At 37.5% G+C, this 25606-nt stretch overlaps 1 protein-coding gene across 2 annotated transcripts in view; it reads right to left on the bottom strand.

Annotated features, from left to right (window-relative positions):
* Nucleotides 1-8915: 8915 nt before the first annotated feature.
* Nucleotides 8916-25606, bottom strand: part of CHD1 (chromodomain helicase DNA binding protein 1) — a 54841-nt gene continuing 38150 nt past the window's right edge. The window contains exons 21-37 of one of the 2 annotated variants that reach the window (XM_032213071.1): nt 23637-23733; nt 23449-23544; nt 22152-22328; nt 21865-22025; nt 21293-21334; nt 20651-20781; nt 18961-19099; nt 18492-18642; nt 16854-16976; nt 16429-16563; nt 14912-15166; nt 14300-14440; nt 13556-13734; nt 13096-13192; nt 12816-12873; nt 12250-12460; nt 8916-10268 (exon numbers count right to left, since the gene is read on the bottom strand). In XM_032213071.1, coding sequence (XP_032068962.1) covers nt 9923-10268; nt 12250-12460; nt 12816-12873; nt 13096-13192; nt 13556-13734; nt 14300-14440; nt 14912-15166; nt 16429-16563; nt 16854-16976; nt 18492-18642; nt 18961-19099; nt 20651-20781; nt 21293-21334; nt 21865-22025; nt 22152-22328; nt 23449-23544; nt 23637-23733 — 2539 coding nt within the window. In that variant the 3' untranslated portion in view covers nt 8916-9922. The remainder of the gene's footprint in view (nt 10269-12249; nt 12461-12815; nt 12874-13095; nt 13193-13555; nt 13735-14299; nt 14441-14911; nt 15167-16428; nt 16564-16853; nt 16977-18491; nt 18643-18960; nt 19100-20650; nt 20782-21292; nt 21335-21864; nt 22026-22151; nt 22329-23448; nt 23545-23636; nt 23734-25606) is intronic. The other variant, XM_032213072.1, reaches the window with a different exon arrangement.

Below are 25606 nucleotides of genomic sequence, written 5' to 3'. Positions count from 1 at the left end.
CATAACCTGTGTTATGCCTGACTGACCCTATTTTCTTGCCACTAGTATAATTCATGCACATGGTATGGCACTCAATATTAAATGCTTGGTTTTGCTTGACAGCAGGAGTGATAATCTTACCCGCACAAACATCTATGTTACATGCACTGATAACCCTATGAGTTTTGCAGCAACGATCCCAAACATACAGCCAGTCATTAAGAACTATCTTCAGTGTAAAGAAGAACAAGACGTATTGGAAGTGATGGCATGACTCCCACAGAGTCCTGATCTCAACATTATCGAGTGTGTCTGGGATTACATGGAGAGACAGAAGGATGTGAGAAAGCCTACATCCACAGAAGATCTGTGGTTCTCCAAGATGTTTGGAACAACCTACCAGCTGAGTTCCTTCAAAAACTGTGTGCAAGTGTACCTAGAAGAATTGCTGCTGTTTTGAAGGCAAATAGTGGTCATGACAAATATTGATTTGATTTAGATTTCTCTTTTGTTCATTCACTGCATTTTGTTCATTTATGAACATAAATGTTTAACACTTCCATTTTTGAAAGCATTCTTTGTTTACAGCATTTTTCACACCTGCCTAAAACTTGCACAGTACTGTATATATGTGTGTGTGCGTCTCTCTCTCTCTCTCTCTCTCTCTCTCTCTCTCTCTCTCTCTCTCTCTCTCTCTCTCTCTCTCTCTCTGTGTATACTGTGTTTCCCCAAAAATACAACATCTTGAAACTAAAGCCTTGCCACATTTTTCGGGTGGGCAAAAATATAAGCCCCCCTGAAAATAAGCCCCCTCCGGCCAGGCAGTTGCCGGGCGGCTGCTCCCTTCCGAGTGAATTCCCGAAAGCCGGGCGCAGCCTCAGGGGCAAAGCAGCCATGAGGTGACCATTCTCACGAGCAGCCACCCGGCAAACCCCCTCTCCAGCCAGGCAGAACACCATTCAATTACCTAGAGGGTATCCCTAAGGCGCCAAGACAAAGTCTTCCAGCAGCCTGCCCATAACCATAGAGCACATTCCTAGAGCGGCTGCTGCTGGAAGAATCGGAAGCCAAGTTCCAGAGTTTGGAAGCTGGAGAAGAAGTTTTACTTGGAGCTCGGCAGCAGCTGCAAGGACAGCTGGCCCAGGTCATGGTCAGGCTGGGAAGCATGCGAGCTAGGGGTGGAGCAGGCGCTTGCGCAACCCTCCTCTCCAGCCAGGCAGAGCTCCATGCACTGACCTAGGGGGTATCCCGAATGTGCCAAGCCACGGGAGCTGGTGGGCAGGCAGAGTGCCACATGGCTTGGCACCTTAGGGACACTTCCTAGATCAGTGAATGGTGCTCTGCCTGGCTGGAGAGGGGGTTTGCCAGGTGGTTGCTCATGAGCATGGTCACCTCTTCTTGGCTGCTTTACCCCTGAGCCTGTGCAAGTCGCTTCGGGAGCCCGGTCGCAAGGGAGCAGCTGCCTGGCAACCCCAAAACAATAAGCCCTCCCCCTCTAATAAGCCCAAGGCCATATTTCATGGGTCCAAAAAATATAAGACCCTGTCATATTTTTGGGGAAACATGGTCTTTTCCCGTATAAGATTGGCAGTATCTTGGCAATGTTTCGACGAGGTTACACTTGTCATCTTCAGGCTGATGCTTTTGGCTTCGTGCTTGTGCGAGCAAAGCATGATCAGAGCTGCTGTTTTTCTATAAATATAGGTGGGTGGGTGTGGAATGTTGGCTTTGTTGCTTTAAATGGATTGGTTGGCTCTGTTGACACATTTTGATTCATTGATGGAATTGATGTTTGGTGAGGGTGATTGGTTATAGTATCCTGTGTTGTTCTGGGTCCTGTGTTGGGTTTTGTGGCTGGGACTCGTTTGTTGACTAGAGCTGGTTTCCAGATGTCTGGTAGGCGGGAGGTGTCATCACGTTTATTCATGTTGTGGGGGTGTTTCTCTATTTCGATAGCTTCCTGTTCTGATCCCCCTCCGTCCAGTGAGTCACGCCGACACAAGCTTACTGTTAGCCATGCTTTATTCACAGTAATTACTCACAAAGACTTTGGCAGCAACCCAGACTCCCACAGATAAGAGATACACACAAGAGCTTCTTCAGCTTAGTATAACGGTTGTGTCCTGCAAAAGGTCTCCTCCCAAAGTCTCGTCTTATATACTCTCTTGGAAAGAGCCAAATCACAACCACCTGGGCCTGATTATCTCCTATGAGTCTGTCTCCGTAATTGCTGCCTTTGCTTCTCTGCCTGGCGTCAGGGACCAACTCCCCTTGCTCCTCTCCAGTGCCTGACATGAGGGACAAACTCCCTTTGACTTTCATCGCTGCTCCATGCCTCAGGTGCCTCCTGCTGGCCAACCAGCCTCTTTGGTCTCTGCTCAGAGTCTGAACCCTGCCCAGGGTCCTCCACATCTTCCAGAGCCGACTCATAGGATCCCTCACTATTGGAGTCTGTTGGCAGCGCCAACGGCTCCTGCTGGGCCACAACAGCTTCTATAATTATTATCTTGTTTAAGTGTTCAGTTTTGGAGAGTAATTTGGTTCCTTCAAAATCAATTTCATGTCTTGTTGCTTTAAGGTGCTGGAAAAGGGAGGAAGTTTTTTCTTCTTTTCTGACTGCGTTCTTGTGTTCTGCGATGCGTGCATTTATTCTCCTATTAGTTTGTCCAATGTATGTGGTTGGACAGATTTTGCATGGTATTTCATAGACTCCTTGGTTTTCTAGTTGGATCTTGTCTTTGGGGGTTTCTTAAGATGTTCACTATTTTTTGGTCAGTGTTGAAGGGTGTCTTGATATTGTGTTTGTGGAGAATTTTGCTGATTTTATCTGTGGTGCCTTTGATGTAAGGGAGGATGGTGGTGCTGCTGTCCTGTCCTGTGTTTCTTGGGGAGTATCTCACTTTGGATTAATTGTAATTGTAATTGTAATTTAATAAATTTATATGCCGCCCAATCCCGTAGGACTCTGGGCGGCTTACAAAGTACAAGAGTAAAAATAAAAAGTTAAAATATAGGGAAAGAGAAAACAGATTTAAAAGCAACACACCATACACTCAATCTAGGTGGGGCTGGACCTCATTCATGGGGTCAACAGCCCCAGGCCTGTCGGAACAGCCAGGTTTTAGTGGCTTTTCGGAAGGCCGAGAGAGTGGGAAGGGTCCAGATCTCTGCGGGTAGATCGTTCCACAGGGCCGGAGCAGCTACAGAGAAGGCCCTCCCCCGGGGGGTCATCAACCGGCATTATCTGGTCGACGGCACCCGGAGAAGGCCCAGCCTGTGAGATCTTATCGGCCATTGGGAGGTATTTGGCAGGAGGCGGTCTCGCAGTTATCTGGGTCCTAGGCCATGTAGGGCTTTAAAGGTGATAACCAGGATTAGATTGGTAATTGTGGGGTTTTTTTTTTTTTTTGAATCTTGGAAATTAATACGTTTGTGAGGGTGTGTAATTCAGTTTTCAGGTGGTCTTTGTCAGCTAAGCATTTGATTCTGGAGCTGAGGGTCTTGTCTACGGAGGTGATCTGTGCAGGTTGGTGATGGGATTGTGTGTTTAAGTAGCGGTTGGTGTGTGTGTTTTTCTGGTAGATGGTGTGTCCTAGGGAGCCATTGAGTTTTTTGTAGATTAGGACGTCCAGAAAGGGAAGTTGGTTGTTAGCTTCTATTTCCATAGTAAATTGTATTTTGGGGTGTAGGCTGTTGAGATGTGTGAGAAAGTTGTCCAGTTTTCCTATCCCATGTGGCCAAATTATGAAAGTGTCATCTACATATCTAAGCCAGAGTTTGGGTTTGTGTTCAGATTTATCTAAGGCATTGGTTTCAAAGTGTTCCATGTATAGGTATGGGATGACGGGTGAGAGGGGTGATCCCATAGGTGCTCCTTCTATCTGTTTGTATCTTTGTCCATTGTGGATGAAGTATGCGTTGGTTAGGCAGTGGTTGGTCAGATCTAGGATGTGCTTGGGTGGTGGTGGTGGTATTTTTTGGGGATAGCTGTCAAGGCCTCTTTAATAGACATTTGGGTGAAGAGGGATATGACATCGAAGCTCACGAGTAGATCTCTGGGTTGTAGGCTTTGTTTCTTTATTGTTTCTATGAAGTGGGTTGAGTTTTGTACGTGTGAGGTGATGGATTCTGTGTAGGGCTGAAGTTGTTTAGCAAGAAATTTGGCAAGATTCTAGAGGTGAGCTTATGGAGCTGACTATGGGTCTGAGTGGTGTTTCTTCTTTGTGTATCTTGGGGTGGCCATAGAGCTTGGGGCATCTGGATGATTTTTCTTTGGGGATGATTCTTTGCTGGATCTCTTCACTGATGGGAGAGGCTTTTATTTTGGATTTGGTGGGTTTTTTTTCCAGGTAGGTGGTGGAGTCTGTTTTTAGAGGTTTGTAAGTGGGGTCTTAGAGTAGGTTGGATAGTTTGGCTTGGTAGTCAGATGTGTTCATCACCACAGTGGCATTACCTTTGTCTGCTGGGAGAATGATTATGTTGTTGTCTTCACCATAGCAGAAACCAATGTCCTTTCCAGTCACCCCCAAATGCATCCCCACTGAAAACATCACATGCGGAGTTGAAGCTACCCTAACCAATATCAACCCAGATAAAGCCAATAAAATGAGACTTGAAGTCACCAACGTCCTCTGCTCCAGCAATCCACCCAGAAGCAACTTACATAAAGAAAAACAAAAAGCACTCACCAACTTGAGGAAAGACAACATAATCATTCTTGATTATGCTGAAGATGACGAGTCTGAACTTGTCAAAACCCCTGGTAAGCCCCAATTATGGGAGGAAGCTAACTGCTTCCATCATCTGTCAATCGGCTCGTCACAAGAGTCCATCACGACAGAAACCCAATATTTTTACTGTTGCCTTTGTTATATTTGTGTTTTTTTATTTGTTTATTTATTTATTTATCTTTATTTATTTATCAGCACAAATAAAAAATAAATAAAACATATATACACACACACACACACACACACACACACATACACACACACACATCTATACATCTATACACACACACACACACACACTGTTAATATTGATTAAAAAACAATCTTCTCTGAAAGAAATCTTCCTTCTCCAAGGCTAGAATTCTGCCTGACTTTTTTGAGCTTTGCCTAGAGAGCACTGCTTCAAAAGAAAATGGAAGGCACTACACTCTTCTATTAGCATTCCTTAATTGATTAAAATCAAGTATGATTTGGAAAGATCAAAGCAAGAACTAGGGGGTATAATTCTGTGGTTGTAGCTCCTTTTAGGAAAATCAATACCATGATGTCTGATTGCCTACTATTTGTCTCATCTTACAGGATCATCAGATGCATTAAACTCAAAAATCCCCCAATAATTTCCTATCAATAGAGGAGAATATTCTACAGAGATGTGTGGGTCCATGCATGGGCTGTAATGCAGCAATGAAGAGTTGCTTTTTGAAGGCCCTTTCCTCAACTTAAGAAAATTTGCAGGTGGCCCCAGATTCTGTGAAGATCTTTGACTTTGTGGATCAAGTTACCTTTGCCATTACAAAACTCAATAGTGACTGATTATGTATTGTCAACACCAAAGCTGGGGTTGATGGCCATCTTCTGAATCAAAACACTGTTGTGTCCAAGACCAACAGTTGCCCCATGAAATAGTTGCTGTGATCTTGCATGAGTTACTTCCAATGTTTATCTATTGTGATAAATGATGGGATCAAGGTGTTAACGTTAGAAATTATGTTATAATCTTTGACTCTAAAGCACGTATATGCAATACAATGTTCTTTGCCCATTATGTTGTAGGTCTGCTTTGATATACTGTATCTATTATAAGGCCACATTTTTCTAAGTTTAATTCATAAAAATATTGCAGTATTATGCAAGCTATTTAAAAGAAGTCTTTGCCATCTCTTGTGAATCTTCTGCAAGCTGCCCTGGTGTTTAATGACTGGTAGGATGCATAAAGACTCATGCATTATCTGTTTTCTAAAAATAGAGTATCTTCAATGCCTATGTCTGGCAACATTAACCAAAATTACATTTAAACAGCCCAGCAATGATTAAAGCAGCCCAGCAACACTTTGGATTCATTCTGTAAATTACCCGATTCTGTTGGTCATCACTTTGGGTGCTTTATAAATTGCAGAACCAAGTAGCACACCTTGGAAAATTTTACGATATTTATGCATATAGAGATTATGACTCCCATCCACAGTATTCTTCCCTGGTTTCAACATTATTTAAATTTTATTCATTAGCCTCTCATGTTTTCACTTTTTGCTCCACATATATTGAAATTTAATACCTAGAGCCCTGTATTTTAATATAGGTTACCACATAACCGAAATACAAATGAAAGCTGTTTATAATTTACAATATTTTATAGCAAAAATTAATATGCATAGCATTTTAAAATAACTGTTCAATAACAAGGTATTATGAGAATGCATTGAGAATAAATTAATTTATTCAGTTTCCTTAAATCTGCTAGACCTAGTCTATAATTATATCTTCTATAAAAAATATTTACATTATTCCTATTGTATCTTTTGTGGAAAGTTATTTGTTCAGAAGTATTGTTCAAAAATTCTTCTTTGTGAAGAAAGGAGGAAAACAGCATTTTTTGAATTCCAGTTCCTTTGAGGACTTCTTTATGAACATACAAAGCAGCTGAAAGAATGCAGAAACTAGTGAGAATAGGTTTACTGTGCTTGATGATACTCTAGCACAAGAGTGTTGCCATCACACAACATAACAGGTCAAACTCGAAAAATTAGAATATCGTGCAAAAGTTCCTTTATTTCAGTAATGCAATTTAAAAGGTGAAACTAATATATGAGAGAAGACTCATTACATGCAAAGCAAGATAGTTTAAGCCGTGATTTGTCATAATTGTGATGATTATGGCGTACATCTCATGAAAACCCCAAATCCACCATCTCAGAAAATTAGAATATTACATGTAATCAATAAAACAAGGATTGTACATAGAACAATATCGGACCTCTGAAAAGTATAAGCATGCATATGTACTCAGTACTTGGTTTGGGCCCCTTTTGCAGCAATTACTGCCTCAATCCTGTGTGGCATGGAAGCTATAACAGCCTGTGGCACTGCTGAGGTGTTATGGAAGACCAGGATGCTTCAATAGCGGCCTTCAGCTCTTCTGCATTGTTCAGTCTCATGTCTCTCATCTTTCTCTTGGCAATGCCCCATAGATTCTCTATGGGGTTCAGGTCAGGCGAGTTTTCTGGCCAATCAAGCACAGTAATCCCACAGTCATTGAACCAGGTTTTGGTGCTTTTGGCAGTGTGGGCAGCTGGAAAATGAAGTCAGCATCCCCATAAAACTCGTCTGTGGAAAGAAGCATGAAGTGTTCCAAAATCTCCTGGTAGACGGCTGCGTTGACCCTCGTCTTAATGAAGCACAGTGGTCCAAAATCCTGTTGCTCCTTGGCCCAAAGTCCTCTTTTCTGATGAGAGCAACTTTTGCCAAAAGCACTGTGCTTGATTGGCCTCTCCATTCTTCCTCCATACTCTAGGTCCTTGGTTTCCAATTGAGATGCAAAAGTTGCTTTCATCAGAAAAGAGGACTTTGGATCACTGAGCAACAGGACTTTGGCTATTGAAGCATCCTGGTCTTCCATAACACCTCAGCCAAGGCTGATAGCTTCCATGCTACGCCGCATTGAGGCAGTAATTGCTGCAAAAGGGGCCCAAACCAAGTACTGAGTACATATGCATGCTAATACTTTTCAGAGGTCCGATATTGTTCTATGTACAATCCTGGTTTTATTGATTGCATGTAATATTCTAATTTTCTGAGATGGTGGATTTGGGGTTTTCATGAGATGTACGCCATAATCATCACAATTATGACAAATCATGGCTTGAACTATCTTGCTTTGCATGTAATGAGTGTTATCTCATATATTAGTTTCACCTTTTAAGTTGCATTACTGAAATAAATGAACTTTTGCACAATATTCTAATTTCTCGAGTTTCACCTATATATTATGCCTGGTTTCATGGCAAGGAGATTTTACAAGAGTAATCAGAAGTTATATCCATATGTCCTAAGGCCTGTAAATTGGCCTTCCACAGACATAAATAGACAATGTATCACCTCCAAATAATGGATATTATGGTAAGGAAAAATACGTTATCTCTCAATACATGTTTGCAAGTTTTTCAGATGAGTGAAGAACTTATTTTTTTAGTGTCACAAATTCAAAGAATATGAAAATTTGTGTATTGTCCCTGTTGTAAAAATACTTGCAGACATTAACTTTGCACTCTATAAACGTCCCTCTTCTCCCCCATAGCTGTAAAGAAATCTCCAAACACCTTAATGAAATTTGCTGTAATGTGATAAAGTTCATGTCATAATAAATACTTTGGTAAGTGTATAAACTAATACTTGTGTTTTCTGCAATAAACAAGAAAATCTGTATCTTAAAAATATGTAACAACCACTTTAGTTTTGTACATAACCATGTGTAAGCTGAAACACAATTTTTAAGCAATGTTTTCTATTTACCTAGGGATCTGCTGGGAGGAATAAAAAAAAAGAGAGTAAAAGCCACGTAGCTGTGCAAGGCACTCAATTTAAAAATGTCAACATCAGTTGCTATTTGTTGCACTGGGACTAAGAAGAAAAAAATCTGTCATCACTTTGCTGTAGTATAGAAACAGTTCTATGGAGTTTAAACAATGACTTTGTTAAACTAAAATAAAGATTATAAGTTCCCAAAAGAATCTTGGTAACAACTTTTATATGTATTTTAAATCCAGCTCTTCCTTACAAATAAACAACTGTGGATTGAAGCAGCCAAATCCATCCTTTTGCCAAGCTAATAATTGAGGATATAAATATAAGTTCTGAGAGCCAATATTAGAACCAAACAGCTTATTCCTATACCTAATATTTTTTTAAATAATTACCCAAGCAAATCGGTAACAGGGACTTTACACTTTTAGAGTGTAGCTTTTATTTGCTGAAATGCAAAATTACATAAGATAAATATGATTGAATCAATAAATTTATTCTGATAAACATGCGTGTTTTAGATTCAGAATAGCTTTGAATATGCTTTAAGACAATCCATCTTGGGGGCACATAAACATAAAAGAGATAATGGACGTAATTGTCCAACCTGAGTCAAATGTCAGGGGATAAAAATTCATTTGCATGTAATTCAATCTATAGAATTGAATTTTCTTCTTATAAAGGCAGACAGGTTTTTTATTTTTATTTTTAGATTCTAATTATTTCATCTGAACTTTTATTTTTTAAAAAAAAATTTTTTAAAAGGAAATGATCAGCTAAACCAATTTAGAAAGAAAAAGACAGGGGAGGGGAAGCTCATTTAATTAATTTACAATAATTTACAGTCATTTTGTAAAAAGGCATTACAACTGATCAAACTGTAGAACGCCTGACTATTTTACAATTATAGGTACAGAATTTAAATATTCAAGCTTGTGATGAAAAAGCGGCAAGGTGGTCGCAGCGTATAACGTAAACAAGTAGCTTTGGAAAGTGAACTAGGTCATGACATCCTTTGAAAAAATCCCCTTTCCTGAAATACTATCACAGGTTATCATGTGAATACTCATCTAAAAGCATAATTTAAACTGTATTCAGGATAAAACTATTGACAAGGAATTCAGATTAAGATCCAGTCTAAGTTGGGCAGTGTTGAGGTCCCTGTAAAAAGTAAACATTTCCTATTTCTTTAAAAAAATGTGCCACAACATTTGTAGCACAGTGCAGCATTAAAACTTTAAATACAAAAATATTTCTTCTTCTGTGGGGATAATATAACTAGCATACTGGAAAGTAGTAACAATACTGCTACTCAGAGCACATCCGGTCCACATCTTTCAAGTCATGTAAGGCAATTACTGTGTTAGTTTTATTGTGTATGGCTAAAAAGAAGTCCATGAAATGTTAAGTCTTTGCTATGTTTTCCGATTACTCCACATATGTTCTGGTGTACTTTTATGATCTGTTGAATGGTCAAAAGGAGATCTGTGTCCTAAAGGAGATCGAGAATCATAAGGTGACCGTTGATCTAATGGTGATCTGGGTCCACTACTGGAAGCTCTGTGGTCCATTTGCCAGTCTGAGTGATACCTATAATCTCTTGAAGATTTATGATGACTGTAGTCTGAACTGGATCGATGATCTAAATGTATCCGGTGATCTAAATGTGATCGACTGTCTTTAAAACTTCCTTCCAGATTCAATCTGTGATCTCTGTTTCTGTGATCATCTAACTTTCTGTGTTTACTATCATTGTAGTATCTGAAAATCAAGAAAAATAGCCCATTTCATGAATGCAGTAGAAAAGAATATAATTTTCTCTTTAAATGCTGATTCCTTTTATAATTAGCCTTTCAAAACAGATGCCTTTAATATTATCATATGCATATATTTAATATCATACCTAAACTGACAAAAATCACAGAAAGAAAATGAGAAAACTAAGTGTCAATTACTCAGAACATGTGGAAATAAATTTGGACAAAAAAGGCAGATTCTACAGGAACAGATGAAATGTGCAACATACATTTCTTTCAGGCACTGGTACAGAATCTCTGTACTCAAGTACTCATGAGCCTCTGTTCTTTTCCACCTAAACTATTGGAATTGTTTTTTGAACATGGAGGTGGCAATACTGCTGGCTTATGACCAATATACTTGATGTAGTCCCTATGAAGCTACCACAAAGCTTCCACTGATACAGAGGCCACAACCAATTTTTACTTGTTAAAAAGTAGCGACTTGTAGATTGGCTTGCCCACTTTCCTATATTCATTTCCACCAACTGTTCCGTCAGAGATTGTGAAACATGACGCATCAAATGTAGGCTCTGGTCTCTGAATCCTGTTCAATGCTAGGGATGAAGCAATTTGAGCTAAACAATGTCTCTATTGGGACTCTAGAAGTGTGCCTTCTCTGGAATGAGACTCCCTCTAGATATGGATGTCTTGTGGTGTTTTGAAGGGACTTGAGGACCTAGATTTTCTTTTAGAACTTTGGTGAGTGAAGTTCCCTCACTTTGTGCGGGTTTCTCCCTCTTTTTAATTCCTGCCTTTTTTTTTTTTTTTTTAGCATTTTTGCTGTTTTTTTAAATTTTGTTACACTTATCAGTAACACTGGGAATTGGATAATATCTAAATTTAATAAATACATGAATAAAATAAGCACTGGAAGTCTATTGTTATGCAGGTAGCCCTCAAGTTTCCACTGCAATTGGGTCCATAATTTCCATTGCTAAGTGATATAATAGTAGAGACACCATGACTGCATTGCTTAGCAAAGGCAATACCTGCATTCCCACCTTCCAACAAGCAAAGTGAGGAAGCCAGCAAGAAGTTGCACATCCTAGGTGGCTTGCAAGCAGGCTGGCAAGCAGGTAAGCAGCCATTTCTGGGTGGGAGAGTAGGAGGGGGAATGAGGATGTGAAGATGGCTGTGAAGGAAAGGTACAAGTGCAGTGAGGCATGGGCTAGCTTCTGCTGGATGGGAAAAGGTGCGCAAGTGGAAAGGACTGGGGTGACTACTTCTGGTTGGGAGATTGATTATGTAGAGTATGGGTGGCTGGCGAGGTGCGGGTGCCCAAGGGGCTGTTGGAGGGTGTGTAGATGGGAGAGGCTTATCTGAGCAACTTGTGACCTTCTTTACTGGCTTCCCCATTGATTTTGCTTGTGGGAAGCTGGTAGAGAAGGTCATAAGTGCAATCGCAAGAAGACAGGACACTGTGACCGTCATAACTGCAAACAGGCTGCCTAGTGTCTAGATCTCAATCAAATGACCATGGCAGGTGCTGGAATGGTTGGAACTTCAAGTTCCGGTTGTAAACAGCACTCATTCAGCAGAAATTGTAACTGAATGATTGCTGAACAAGTGGTTGTTAACTGAGGAATACATGCCAAGTATAAGAACAGAAACTAATAGTTGCCACATATTATCTTCAAGTTGATTCTCTTCTCACAACAGATCAGTAAGATCTGCTTTCCTCCCAGGGAGTGTGTGCTGTGAGAAGAGAATCAACTTCTTATGTAGATTCTTGGGAGTCTGATGCATAGTCCTGATCCTTTTCATACTGTCTTTCCTACTACATTATGGGTTTTGTTCAAGGTGTGTTGAGTGTGTTGTTACTAAATTTAAAATTATATCAATTAATATTATCTATTTTCTGAATTCTACATAGTTATCTCATTAATGATAAGAACTATGAAATGTCTGGAAGCACTGGAGTCAAGAAACATCAAAGAACTTACCTATTATCCTGTTTATAGTGATCCCAATCTCTATGATCTTTTCCATTGCTGAAAGTGGAATAAGGCCTTTTTCTTGAATCACTTTTTTTGTAAGAATCTCCATGAAGTCTGTCTTTGTGATGATCATGATACTGTGATAAGTATCTGTCAGAGGAGTAACTGTCCCTACTACTGTCATCATGATTCGTGGTCTCTTTTAATCGTTCCATATCTGCTTAAATGGAAGTAGAGGTGCATCAGCAATTTATATATTTGAAAATACTTGCAAACAATTATCTTTAATGTAAGGTATTTTAAATTATTTCTACCAATATACACACTTTTCTATGCAAATTGCACTTTTTTAAAAAATTGGAGAACTGTGAAATTCAGGACAGTATATATACTAATTGATATGCCATTTGCTTTGTGGAAAGTATAAATTAAATAGGTTTATACTAAACTGGAAATGGAAATAATTTCCCATTTCATAGAGATATTTAAAATTAGAATCCGAAAACAGTATGGGGAGTATGTCTTTATAATACAATGTTGTGTAACAATTAGCATAATAGTTAATATCTTACCTGGATTTCTAATCAAATTTGTGTTCACACTGCTATTGATATTCTGTTCATTATACTGCTGAAAAAAATTAAATAAAATATTATCTAGGTTTCATTTGATAACTTTCAACTAGATCAGGGATCCCCAAACGCGTTTTGTGGGCTGATACCAGGCTGCGGCATGCCAGAAACTGGAGGCACAAGCAAAGCCCCATGCATAGGATATATTTTTTATATTTTGTTTTCATAACAAAACAACATGCAGCATATCTGCTAGTATTTAATAACCCTCCCCCCTCACCTGTGTTTCCTGGCGCTTTTTAATTGCATGTTTGTACAACTTGTGTAGTTTTCGGGCATCAAATTCAGTAAATTTGGAAACAAAAATCCACAAATTCCTAAAATTGGAAAAGAAAGAAACAAAAAGATTTAGTCTTAATTTTATGAAACCCCTTTAACAGGTTACATTTCTCAACTACCAGTAAATTACTGCTAAGATTCAACACTGCCTTATTTATTGGATGTTCTTATTCAAAGACAAATTAGGCCATGTTTCAGATAAAAAATGAATTAGGTGGCTAACTATGGAATAATTTGCACAAAAATACAAGTCTTAAACTGGGCAGAGAATACTTGGTTTCAACGTATTACTTTAACAGAGTAGCAGCTGTAATAGAGATCAACTTCCACCTAGTGGTTATCCTATAAACTGTTTAATGAAAAAGCAACTAAAAGCTCGGTAGATCTGTGTATTTACTTACTTTCTCCACTGTTTAATTTGTTCAGGATTTGTGTATTCTTTTAGACATTCAGTTATATGGTCACCAATTTTTATGAGACATTGTCTAGTATGTTCTAGTTGTTCCCTTTCTGAAAGACCTTTCTCTGGTCTATCCAATTGTTTCAATGCCGCTTTGACAGGCCTCATTCTTTCTTTGCACTGTAAAAAAAATGATATTCACATATTCATAAACAATATTCAGAGTTCTACTAAACACATTGTTACTTACATACATACTAAAATTTATAGTGGAGTGATTCCACTTACCCTTGCTCTCTTATATGGAAAGCTTTCTATTACACATTAATTTAACTTTCAACTTTATATTAAACATCAGATTAAAATAATCAATATTTAAAACTAACTTTATGCACAAGTAGACCAGCTGTTTCCCTGAAAATAAGACCTTCTCGGATAATAAGCCCAATTGGGCTTTTGAACGCATGTGCTAAAATAAGCCCTCCACCGAAAATATCGCGAACACAGCAGCAGCCATGAGGTGACCATGCTCGCCGCCTCCTGCACTTCAAAAATAATAATATCTGCCCCCCAAAAAGGACAAGTGTTTATTTTGGGGGGTCTAAAGAAAATAGGACCCTGTCTTATTTTGGGGGAAACACTGTACTGAAATGAAAAAAGGAAACAAATTTCAGAGGTATCTCTAAGTTGCCTATTGCAACTGATCTAATAACAATGCATTTGCTAGTACTGAAGATAATCTTACTATACTGAACGTTTTCTGATCCAACTCCTCTGAATCTTCTGATATAGGAACAGGTTCACCACTTGCTGTTATATGAACAGGTGTGTCTGCTGAAGGGGGTTTCTTTATTTTGTCTTTGCTGTCAGATTTATAATCATTTGTCTACAAATAAAAAAATAAAAGTCTAAAATGCTGCCAACAATGAAATATATTGGACAGACAACATTTTACATATCCTTTGTTATTCCATAGCAACCCGAACTGCCTAGATTTCATTCAAAGAGTGAATTGAAGAACCCTGCCCCCCCCCAAAGCATATTATAGAATGAAGGCACAGAATCTCAGTCGCAGATTTGAGTGTTCCACTCACTCCTCAACATGGGATAGGTTTGCCAATAGGTTTCAAAAGCTGTAACTGAATTACAATATTTTATGCAAGGAAAAGAAAAAAAAACACAAAATTTAGCATTATTTAATTTTGATTAAATTTTGCTGTTTTTTGTGCCCCGTATACATTTGGAGTGAAGTTCCTGACATATATGTGAATGCCTGGAAAATATTGGCCAGCTCTTGAGTACTAGAATACAGCCCTGCATATAAAAGAGATCAAGCAATCTAACAGGGCTTAATTACCTTTTCTTCTTTAACTTCTTTTTCTTTGTGGGTGTATTCTTTTCCTTTGCTTTCCCTCTTTTCTTTCATATCTTTTTCTTTTAGCTCCTTCTTGTCCTCTTTTTCTTTTTTCTCCCTTTTTAATTCCTTTTTATTTTCCTTAGTTTCTCTCCTTTCATCAGCCTGCTTTTTCAAAGTAATAGCTGCATCAGGATTTTCTTCATTTTCTTTTTCCATTTTTATCTTACTTGAATTTTTCAATGAAACCATTTCATCCTATAACATATAAACATATCTGCTGAAATGAAAAATCTAAACATTTGATTGGCATATAAACACACAAGTGATATGCATCAGAAACAACAGGAAACAGTGATAATGTTTGGAAATTTTGTCATTTGTTCTGACACATTTTTCTATTTTATTCCAGTTGTCAATTATTGGGGGTTTTTTGTATCTTTTATTACTCAGTGAAACACAGGTAGATTGGCTTTGGAGAGTTAAAATGACTGGACATTCTTTGATATTTAAATCTAATTTTCAAATTGTTTCTATTTATAATAGTATGAAGGAAACAATGCTTAATGTATCTACCATTTCCCCTTTTCTTGTATTATTTCCCATTAATGTATTTCATTAAAACAAAAATATTTTCAAGCAACAGTTGATTTTACAATTTTAAACAATTGTTTAAACACTACTTATTTTTTCTTCAGCCTAGCAATTACAGGAAAAATCCTAAGCGTAATCTAAAAATAAACATAAAACAAAGACAGCTAGTAATCTGCCTAGTTTTTCATTCTACTTTTTGTCTTAATACTATAATTAAGTTTTTTCTTCCATTCTTTTAATGTTTTAATATTTTTATTTAGAATGTTGTATTCTAGACCATGTTAAGAGGCCCGTCTTCAGTCAAAATCCTAGCCATATTTTTAAGACTTTAAGAAACAAATAAATGTCAATCTTATTTTGCAGTTTGCTAAAAAAGTCATGTAATTAGGAATGAAAACAAGCAGGAAACTGGAGATTGCAATTTCTGATTCTTAGCTTAGGAAACCTTTAAAGAATGTTACATTGTTGAGGTAAAAAGTCATTTTAAAAGCCTACCTACTGTTCTTTGCTCTTCCTTGAATAAAGAAAATACCTTCTTAAAATCTATATTTTAAATGATTTTAATTTGAGGTTCATAACCACTTTCAAAAACACAGGAATTAAATATCCTAAATATATGCAATCTTCAACTGCCACTCAGCAATGACTTTAAATAAGAGACATTTATTGTTTAATACAATAAAACAGGTTTAAGAAAAAAAATCTTATTTCACTTTTATGCTTACTATATTCTTCAAGTTGTTGCTTTAAATTAGAGAGCTAGTTTAGCATGGGATCTAAAACACAAATACAACCAGAAATCACGTTAGAAATTTCATTTAGATCCTGAACCTGTGATTTTGATATCAGTTTTATACCGTTTTTCCCAGTGTGAAGACTGAATAAACTGGTAATAAAAAAGCAGATAACATTTTCAATATATTCACCTTGATATCTTCTTCTTCCTCTTCATCAGACTTATCTGAAGGTGGTGGTGATGTGTCACTCTTTAACTCCTCTTTCATTTTTATTGCTTTTATAATCTTGCTCTTTTTCATTCTTATCTTTCTTCTCTTTGAACCCTAAATATCAGAAAAGAATTGTGAGTATCAGAAAGATAGTAAGGCCTATTTTTAGGGTCTTATTGTTTCTAAAGATCAATGAATTGCAGGTTTTAGAAACAACAAGAATCATACCCAGAACTAATTAGTAAGCAAGCACGAACAATTTATTCAGGGAGAATCCTGATTTAACCTATCTGTATGCGGACAGATATAGAAATAATTTCAAAATGTAAACAATGTAAACAGATATTACATATCTATAAGATGAATGTACAGTGTCCTGCTTTTTGCTGCAACAAGTTACTTACTATTCCAGAAAGTCTTTGTGCTTCTTTTCGTGCAATGTCCTTATTCAATAATTTTATGAGGTAGTCTGCACGGGTCTGCAACTGCTTGGCTTGGGGTTTCTTATCTGGGTCATCTGGTAGAATCTGAAAGCACAATTTAAAATATTTTATTCAGAATATATCAGTAGCAATGTAATGGATAGGGACAGACAAGCTAAAATGGAAAATATATTATAGATCTATATATTTATTCATTTGACTCAAATCTAATGCTGCACGTTCCATTTTGATTCTGGGAAGCTCACAATATAATATATGCTTCGGATAGTCACTAACGCCCTCGTCACCCCAAGACTGGACTACTGTAACGCGCTCTACATGGGGCTGCTCTTGAAGAGTGTTCGAGTGTTCGAAGACTTCAGCTTGTCCAGAATGCAGCCGCGCGAGCGATTGTGGGTGCAGCTCGGTACACCCACGTTACACCTATCCTCCACGAGCTGCACTGGCTGCCTATTGGTCTCCGGACACGCTTCAAGGTGCTAGTCGTTACTTTTAAAGCCCTACATGGTATCGGACCTGGGTACTTGAGAGACCGCCTCCTGCCAGTCACCTCCCAAAGACCTATTAGATCCCACAGACTAGGCCTCCTCCGAATTCCATCTGCCGGCCAATGTCGGCTGGCGACTCCTCGGGGGAGGGCCTTCTCTGTGGCTGCTCCGGCCCTCTGGAACGATCTCCCCATGGAGATCTGGACCCTTACTACCCTCCTGGCCTTCCGCAAAGCAGTTAAGACCTGGCTGTTCCGGCAGGCCTGGGGCTGTTGAGCCATCCAGCCCCATTCGAGGTTACGACTGTTGTATAATTTTAAATTGTTGTTTATTTTATTTTATTTTATTTTGTATTCCTTCCCCTTTTCTATTGTGAGCCGCCCTGAGTCCCTCGGGAATAGGGTGGCATACAAACCCAATAAAATCCAAATCCAATCCAAATATGCTCCTAACCAGTAAATGTTCACATTAAGGTATAATATTTGATCTATTTATCTGCCTACGATCCCTATATCTATCTGTATAGTGTAATGTATAGAAACACTGAGACACAATTTTTGTTGTGGGAAAATAGGAGGAGGAAGGAACTTTATGTATGTTCATCACTTTGTTATAAAGTAATAAATATGGGATAAAATGAACAATAGACAAATGAATACTCCAGGTGACCAAGGAAGAAAACTTACATATACAGATGAAATAGAACAATATGGAATAAAATGTTAAGTTCGTATTCATTCTTGTAATATATTACCCTGCTACTATACAGCAAAATGTATGTTCAATTTGTGTCACTTTCTCTTATAGACATATACTGAATCGAATAGATGGCATTATTGAGGACATGATATTTACATTTTGATAGTTTTGAAATACTTTGCTGATTAAAATGCAATGAAAAAGTAAGGGGAATCCATATAAAAATATTTTTCTTATTTTTCTGAAGACATCATAGTAAAAATATAAAATCCCAAATGAATTAACTAAGATAGTATGGCACCAGCTAATCTCTCACTGCAGAGTTCCAAAAAAAGTCACTATGAACACTTCCCTAAGAGACAACTTTAATCTTTCAAGCAACATTATATTCAATGAATAGAAAAGGACTTACTTTGTGTGTCAAGTTGAGATCTGGATCCATTTTTATCATTTCCCAGCTACCATATCCATACTCATAAATGCCTATTAGAAGGTTGGAATCATCTTCCTTACCCCAATCCATATCAAAATGAGCAGCCTTAGTGTGACAAGGAATGGTGTATCTAAATAAAAAGTGAGTATGCTTCAGAAGTAATGTCTAAGAGTAGAACGTAAGCAATAAAAAACAGAAAGAATACATGTTTAAAGAAATATTTGTTAGCATTATAAAATTGTTTCTCCACTGTATATTAACATTTCTGTGAAAACTGTTAGAAGATGAATGATCTGATTATTTGGGGATCATTAAAATGTATAACACGAGGTTCTTTGGGTGCAATGATGTACACTGATCATTACACCACAGTCACTTTAATAGTGACTACAGTGTGATTACAATTGTCAGCGTTTCTACTTAAGAAAACAAATATGGAGATACAAACCTCTTTCTTTCCTCTGGATCTGAAGGAATGGATTTATGCAAAGGTTCCAACTCTTCTTCGTGTGAGATAACCAATTTTGCATTTACTTGTACCCCTGATATTCGGAATGTTGGGCCTTTAACTTTTCCAAGTCTACTTCCTTAAATTTAGAATGCAACGAAGGAAAAGTATTAGACTTTCTTACTCTCTTTATATAAACACTCCAAAATGTTAAAAAAACCAAAAGGCTCTACAATACAAAACCACCCAAAGGTATACAGCCAATTAAACAAAATTATGTATCAAAAACAAATAATGCATAAGATGTAAACAAAGTGACTAGAAATGCTGACTTTTGAAAATATGAGGTAAAACAATTGAAACAGTAATTATGAATAAAGATAGTTCTTGACCTATGACAATTGAGCCGAACATTTCTGTTGCTAAGGAAGTTATTAAGTTTTACTGCATTTTATTACCTAAAGGGTCAGTCACACTTTATGACCATATTGCTTAGTGACAAAAATTCTGATTCCAATTGCTAGTGTAACTTGTTAACTACCTGTATTACACAGTGATGTGCGGTGAGCTTTATGGCTGGTGAGGCAGCAAGTTTTTTAGACTTGTGGACTTCAACTCCCAGAATTCCACAGCCAGGCATGCTCAGTTCTGATTTCAAGCGACAGCATTTTCCCTCCTTACAAAATACGTTTTCCTTCATTCTTTTTCTTCTCCCTTCCCCCTCCCTCAAACAGACACACGCACATAGAGAAATTGGATCCCTCTCTCACTCTCAAACAAACACAAACAAAGAAATTGGATTGGATATATTTTCCAATGGCTTGAAAGCAGCTCCTCTGCCATACCCCCCCCCCCCTTTCCCCTGCTGCCTTCCAATCCGAACCTTTGATTGCAGGTGGAGCCACATTGCCTTTTCAAACTTGTAATCAGTGAAGCTGGGCTTATATACTTTTATCCAGGTGTGTGTGTGTGTGTGTGTGTGTGTGTGTGTGTGTGTGTGAGAGAGAGAGAGAGAGAGAGAGAGAGAGAGAGAGAGAGAGAGAAGGAGGCACGTGGTTCTCTCGCCTCCTCCTGCAGTTAAGCACTAAGCAGAGTGATCCACTGGGACTCTGGCAGCAACTACCTTAGCCTTTTTCCTTTTAATTTTTTTTTCTTTTCATGATGATAGTGGTGAGGCCCTGCCTCCCCTGACTGCACGTCCCTGGTATTATACTATTTTTCTTGTTCTTCAAGTTTAATAGAGGCAGATCCATTCTTAGGTTCTTAAAATAGCAAGGTTTTACAGGATGAAAAATTAGCCCAATAGATAAGAATAGTTAATATAGCATTGACAAAATACATCAATGGGCATATTTAGCAATAGTCAAAATGGGCAAAGAAATGGGAATTACTGAAAATAATCTATTGTGTCTCCTATTCACTTTACAAGTATTTTTAAAAATTTTTTAATTTTCGTGATTGTTGCCAGTAATGTTCTAAGGTAACAAACATGCAATACTGGATTTATCTGGAAACAGGAGAAGAAAACACATCAACAAACAGGAAACTGCTGTCAGCCATATCAGTAATAACTTGTTCATAAAGTCAAGGGCACGACCAAGGAATGTTATGATTTTTATGGAGCAAAGAGGTATAATGTGAACTTTTTGCTTGGGTTCATACCACATAGCTGCTGTTAAGCACTCTGTACCTGCTCTTTCTTGTCCAGATGAGTTGTCTTTCAAAGCTTTGAAGCATCCATTATGTACAAGGTCTCCAAGCCGCCGGAGATCTATCTCAGATTTATCCACCAATTCAGCATCTCTAGCTATGGCATCTAATCTGCAACAGGTTAACATTACAATTCTGGTTTCAATAGTACAAAACCTTTTACATCATAAAAAAACAAGAAAACCATTAATGCTAGATATTTCAATAAAGTTTTTAATAAGGAAGGAAAGGCAATCAATCCATCTCTTTGAAATAGTAATTGATATTTTCAGTAATTCATTTGACAGATTTTTTTCTTATTTATAAAGGTTTTCATTAAAGGGGAAGAATAGGAATAATATCTCTATTTTTTGTGTGAGAGAGGGTGATTTATTGTTTTATAAGATCTAGTTTTTTAATTTGCCTTTTCCCCCTTATTATTTTCTTATAATCTGAACTTGACAGTTCTATTTACTGAATTTAAAATAGAAAAAAAATGCTTGTTGCAGGAGTAAGTGCTACTAGAGTTCTGATTTTCATGAACAGAACTGCATATATTTTCTTTTTGTTTGTCTTTTAAAGTAGCAGTGGGATACTTCAATATATACAGTTAAGAGAGAAATTCCAGTTATTAGTTATTTACCTTTCAAGAGGCCCCCCAAATTTCTTGTAACTCTTGATAAACCTAAGAAAAACAGTTGGATAAATTAAGTGGAAAATTATTCTCATTTTAAAATAACCTACTATAAGCAGAGAAAAGAAAAAAAATATTTATCAATCTTAGTGAATAATGATAAATTAGAAATGATTGTCTCACAGAAAGAGTTCATGTAAAGGCTATTAGAAAAGCTGACGTGCATACATAAAAATATCAGTTACTTTATATTACCTACATTGTATAACAGTACAAATTAACAAGAAACATATGATCATTTCTTGATTTATCAATTTGAAGAATGTTAGATATTTACTTAAACTATAACCCAAATCTAATTAATTTGTGCTGCTATTTGAATTTACAGAAGCATTCAACTATGCCTTTTAACTTCCAACTTAATAAAAACCTATTTTAATATATCAGAATTCTGACCTTCACAAATTAAAAAAAACCCTCCATTTTGACACATATATAAAACATACTTACTATGGGAGCATTTTTACTTTATAAATTGAAATAGATTAGGATAATATGCATATTAATGATGTATTCCTTACCTCCGAATCTCTGCATCACTAAATCCTTTAATGTTTTCCCGAGGAATGGTCCGTGGTCTTCCACGTTTTTTTGGTCGTTTTCTATCTGAGACAGAGTCACTGTCTGATCCAGAATATCTTCTGTTTCTACAACGTCTTCCTTCATTTCCATTAAAACTTATCTATTTTTTCATCAAAAAGAGTGCAGAAGTGCTCAAATTCAATCTTAACATTTAGCATTTCAAATAAACAATTGTTCTAAAGCAAAAGACAATTAAGATGTGACCCTTTACAAAGGTCAAGCTTACTTGTTTTGCACAGTTTCTCATTCTTGGAAGCATATAAATTTCTTCCAATTCCTTTTGTCTTTCTTCTTCTTCTAATCTTCGTCTATGGACCTCTGGAATTATTTCTTCCCAATTTCTTGAATTTTGTTCATGGTCCAATTCAATATCATCTTCATCCATATTGGAAAAGTTGGCCACCTGTATGTAAATATATTATTGTCAGGCTTGGAAGCCATCTTTTACAGTTTATTGAGATGCTATTTGTAACCCTGACATTTATTTTATCAGACACAATACAAATGCACACATTATATAGTGTACATATTGTGACAAAATATATAAATTATGAAACTCTTGCTTAAAATATTATCTAGATCTTTATAGATGACAAATCAATGCTTTTGTTCCAAATCCCCAAAACCAGAATTAGCAAGGACACAAGTAATTCATGATCAAAGTTAATCTAAGTCTGCCGTAGTTTTTTCTTTTGCCCCAATGGCCAAATATCTTCATTTGTAAGTTAAGAAAGAATTGGAAGAACAGAAAGGAAAAAAATATTTTTATTTTGTTGCATGTTCCATGTAACTTCAAAATCTATAAAGCTGTAGGAGCTATATAAAATAGATTATATGTATATTGGGATAATTATGGGCAGAGGAAACATCTGGATTTTTCATGTCAATAATTTGGATTGACAATTCTAAAGAATGAAAATGTTTATATGGCTAGTATAGATATCCTCACTTACCAACTACAACTGGGACCAGCAGTTACCTAGTTGTCACTAAGTAACAAGGTCATAAAATGAAATATGTGACCATTTATGACATTAGTTCTGTGCAGTCATTAAGTGAACACCCATGGTTGTTAAGCATAGCATGACGTGATTTCAGCTTATGACTTCCTGCCAGCTTCACCATTGACTTTGCTTGCTAGAAGCCAGATGTGAAGGTTGTAAATAGTGATCATGTGACCACTGTAAATGCACACTAGATTCACAATCACATGATTGTAAATTCAAGGAGAGGTCATGAACCTTTTTTCAGCGCCACTGTAACAGTAAGAACACAGAACTGTATCTGTGTTGTACAAAGCCCAAGCCAATAAAATACTGAAAAGAAACCAATTCATTTAATTGTAATATTTGCACATTTGACCAAGCATGCTTCAATTATTTCTATTCCTCTGCATTAAAAGCTCTGTTGTAATGGAAATAAGGTTAAAGTAATTTAAACTATAGCTCTATGTATGGTTATGTAGAAATGAATACCATGAAATTTAGAAATGCTCATTTACAAGTAAATATGCATGTTAATACCTTAAACTGAGAGAGCAATTCATCTCCCACACTTAATGGTCCAGTTTCATTTTCCCGTGTTTCGGCTCTCTTCAATATTTCATCTATATCCATTTCCTAAGAATATGAAATAAAATTATAGAAATTGAATTTTGGTTTTGAATTACAGATACGGTAAGTAAAATGCAAGGAAGTTAATTTGCTTGTACCTGCGGTTCCTGTTCTTCCCCTTCTGGTTCTTTGAAAAGTTCCTCAGCACCAAACTTTAGAATAGCTGACAGTTCCTCTTTGTTAAAAGGAGCAGAGCTGAAAATGAAGAATAACAGTTTTAAGGAATGTTGAGGATACTCAACTGTATATTTCAATCTGGGTCATTCATGTGATGTTGATGTTGCATCTTGGTATCTGGAGAGTGTGCAAGAATGAATGAGGAACAGATTCAGGCTCAATTCTGACAAAACTGAGTGGTTTTATAATTTGAGCCTCTTGGCTCTGTGGATATTTCATCCTTAGTTTTGCCTAGGGCAGCAATCTGGGGGCCACCTTGGACTTATAGGTTCTCCTCAAAAACCAGGTGGTGGTGATGGTGGTCCAGACTTCATATATATTTGTTGCAGCCATTATGTCCATTCTGGATCAGAATGCCATTCAGATGGTAATTCATACCATAGTCATTTCACAAACAGCCTCCTAGATCAGTCTACATGGAGCTGATCCTGAAGCCATTCCATAGTGCTGGTATCACAGGCATGGCAGCACACGCAGTAATAACTACCGTATTTTTCAGAATATAACATGCACCCAGATTCTGAAGAAGCATTTTTTTTAAAAAGTAGGTAGGTAAATAGAGGGAGAAGGGGAGGAGGGAGGGAGGGGGGGAGAGAGAGAAATGCAGTAGGTAGGTAGGTAGGTAGGTAGGTAGGTAGAGAGTGTAGATAGGTAGGTAGGTAGAGGGATAGAGAGAGAGAAATACAGATAGATAGGGAGAGAGAGAGAGGGTAGGTAGGTTGGTAGGTAAAGAGATAGAGAGAGAGAAATACAGTAGATAGGTAGGGGAGAGAGTGAGAGAGTAGGTAGGTAGGTATATAGAGGGGGGGAGAGAGAAATAGAAATACAGTGGGTAGATAGAGAGAGGGAGAGGGAGAGAGAGAGTAGGTAGGTAGGTAGGTAGATGCTACCAGGTGTATTTATCCATGTGCTGGAGAAGGAAACAGCTGACAATCTGTAGCACCTAAAACTTTGTTTCTGCTGGAACAGCACTTGATCAATGTAATTCTCATCAACTACTCTAACTAAACAGCTTTCCGAAAGGAGGGGGAAAAAAGTTTTTCACTATAACAATTGTAATGTCACTGCTCTGAAAGCTGCACTGATTTATCATTTGGTGCCAGTATAATTCCAAATGTTGACTACCATTCATACAACCCTTCATAGCTCAAAGATTGGTTTATTTCTGCCTGCTTAAAAAGTTCAGGAAAATTAGGTGAGATCTAGGACTTCTCAAATAAACAATGTCACCTCTTGGGACCTAGGAAGCCTGCTTTTTCAGTCAGAGTACCTAAATTCTGATATACTAGAGATCCATATTGCTCCTCCTCCCACATTCAAAAAGTCACTAAAATTCTGGCTACTACCCTAGACCTTGGGACAGAGTGGTTGTTGAGCCCATATAGTTTCTAACTTGTTTTTATGTATTTTTTTTTCTGCATGCATATTTATGTTTCATAGTCTCCTTCTGTAATTTATAGATTTTAATGTGTAAGCTGCCCAGAGCTGTCTGGAGTTGGGCAGTGTTTAAATAATCATAACAACTAAAGATTAAAAAATATATTCAGATATAATCGAGTGTATGATCCTCTGGATCAGGGGTCCCTAACCCCTAGGCTGCAGCCCACTACCAGGCCATTGCCTGCTCAGAACCGGGACACACAAGCGGCTTGCAAGGGAGGATGGTTCCATGTGAGTATCAGGCACATGTATGAACTGCAAAGCTCATACACGTTCCTGATGCTCACATGGAACCATCCTCCCTTCCCCACACCTGTCCACCAAGCTGGAAAGGCTGGGGACTGCTGCTCTGGATTCTTGTCTCAATAGTCTATAACAAAACAAAACAAAACTCTTATTTTGTTCACAACCTTTTCTTCTATACCTATCTCTACTTTTTTGACCCTCCCCA

This window comes from Thamnophis elegans, chromosome 3 (genome assembly GCF_009769535.1).
Source record: "Thamnophis elegans isolate rThaEle1 chromosome 3, rThaEle1.pri, whole genome shotgun sequence".
Lineage (NCBI taxonomy): Eukaryota > Metazoa > Chordata > Lepidosauria > Squamata > Colubridae > Thamnophis > Thamnophis elegans.
The sequence above is the reverse complement of the archived record's forward strand: the minus strand, read 5'-3'. Positions and strand labels throughout refer to the sequence as shown.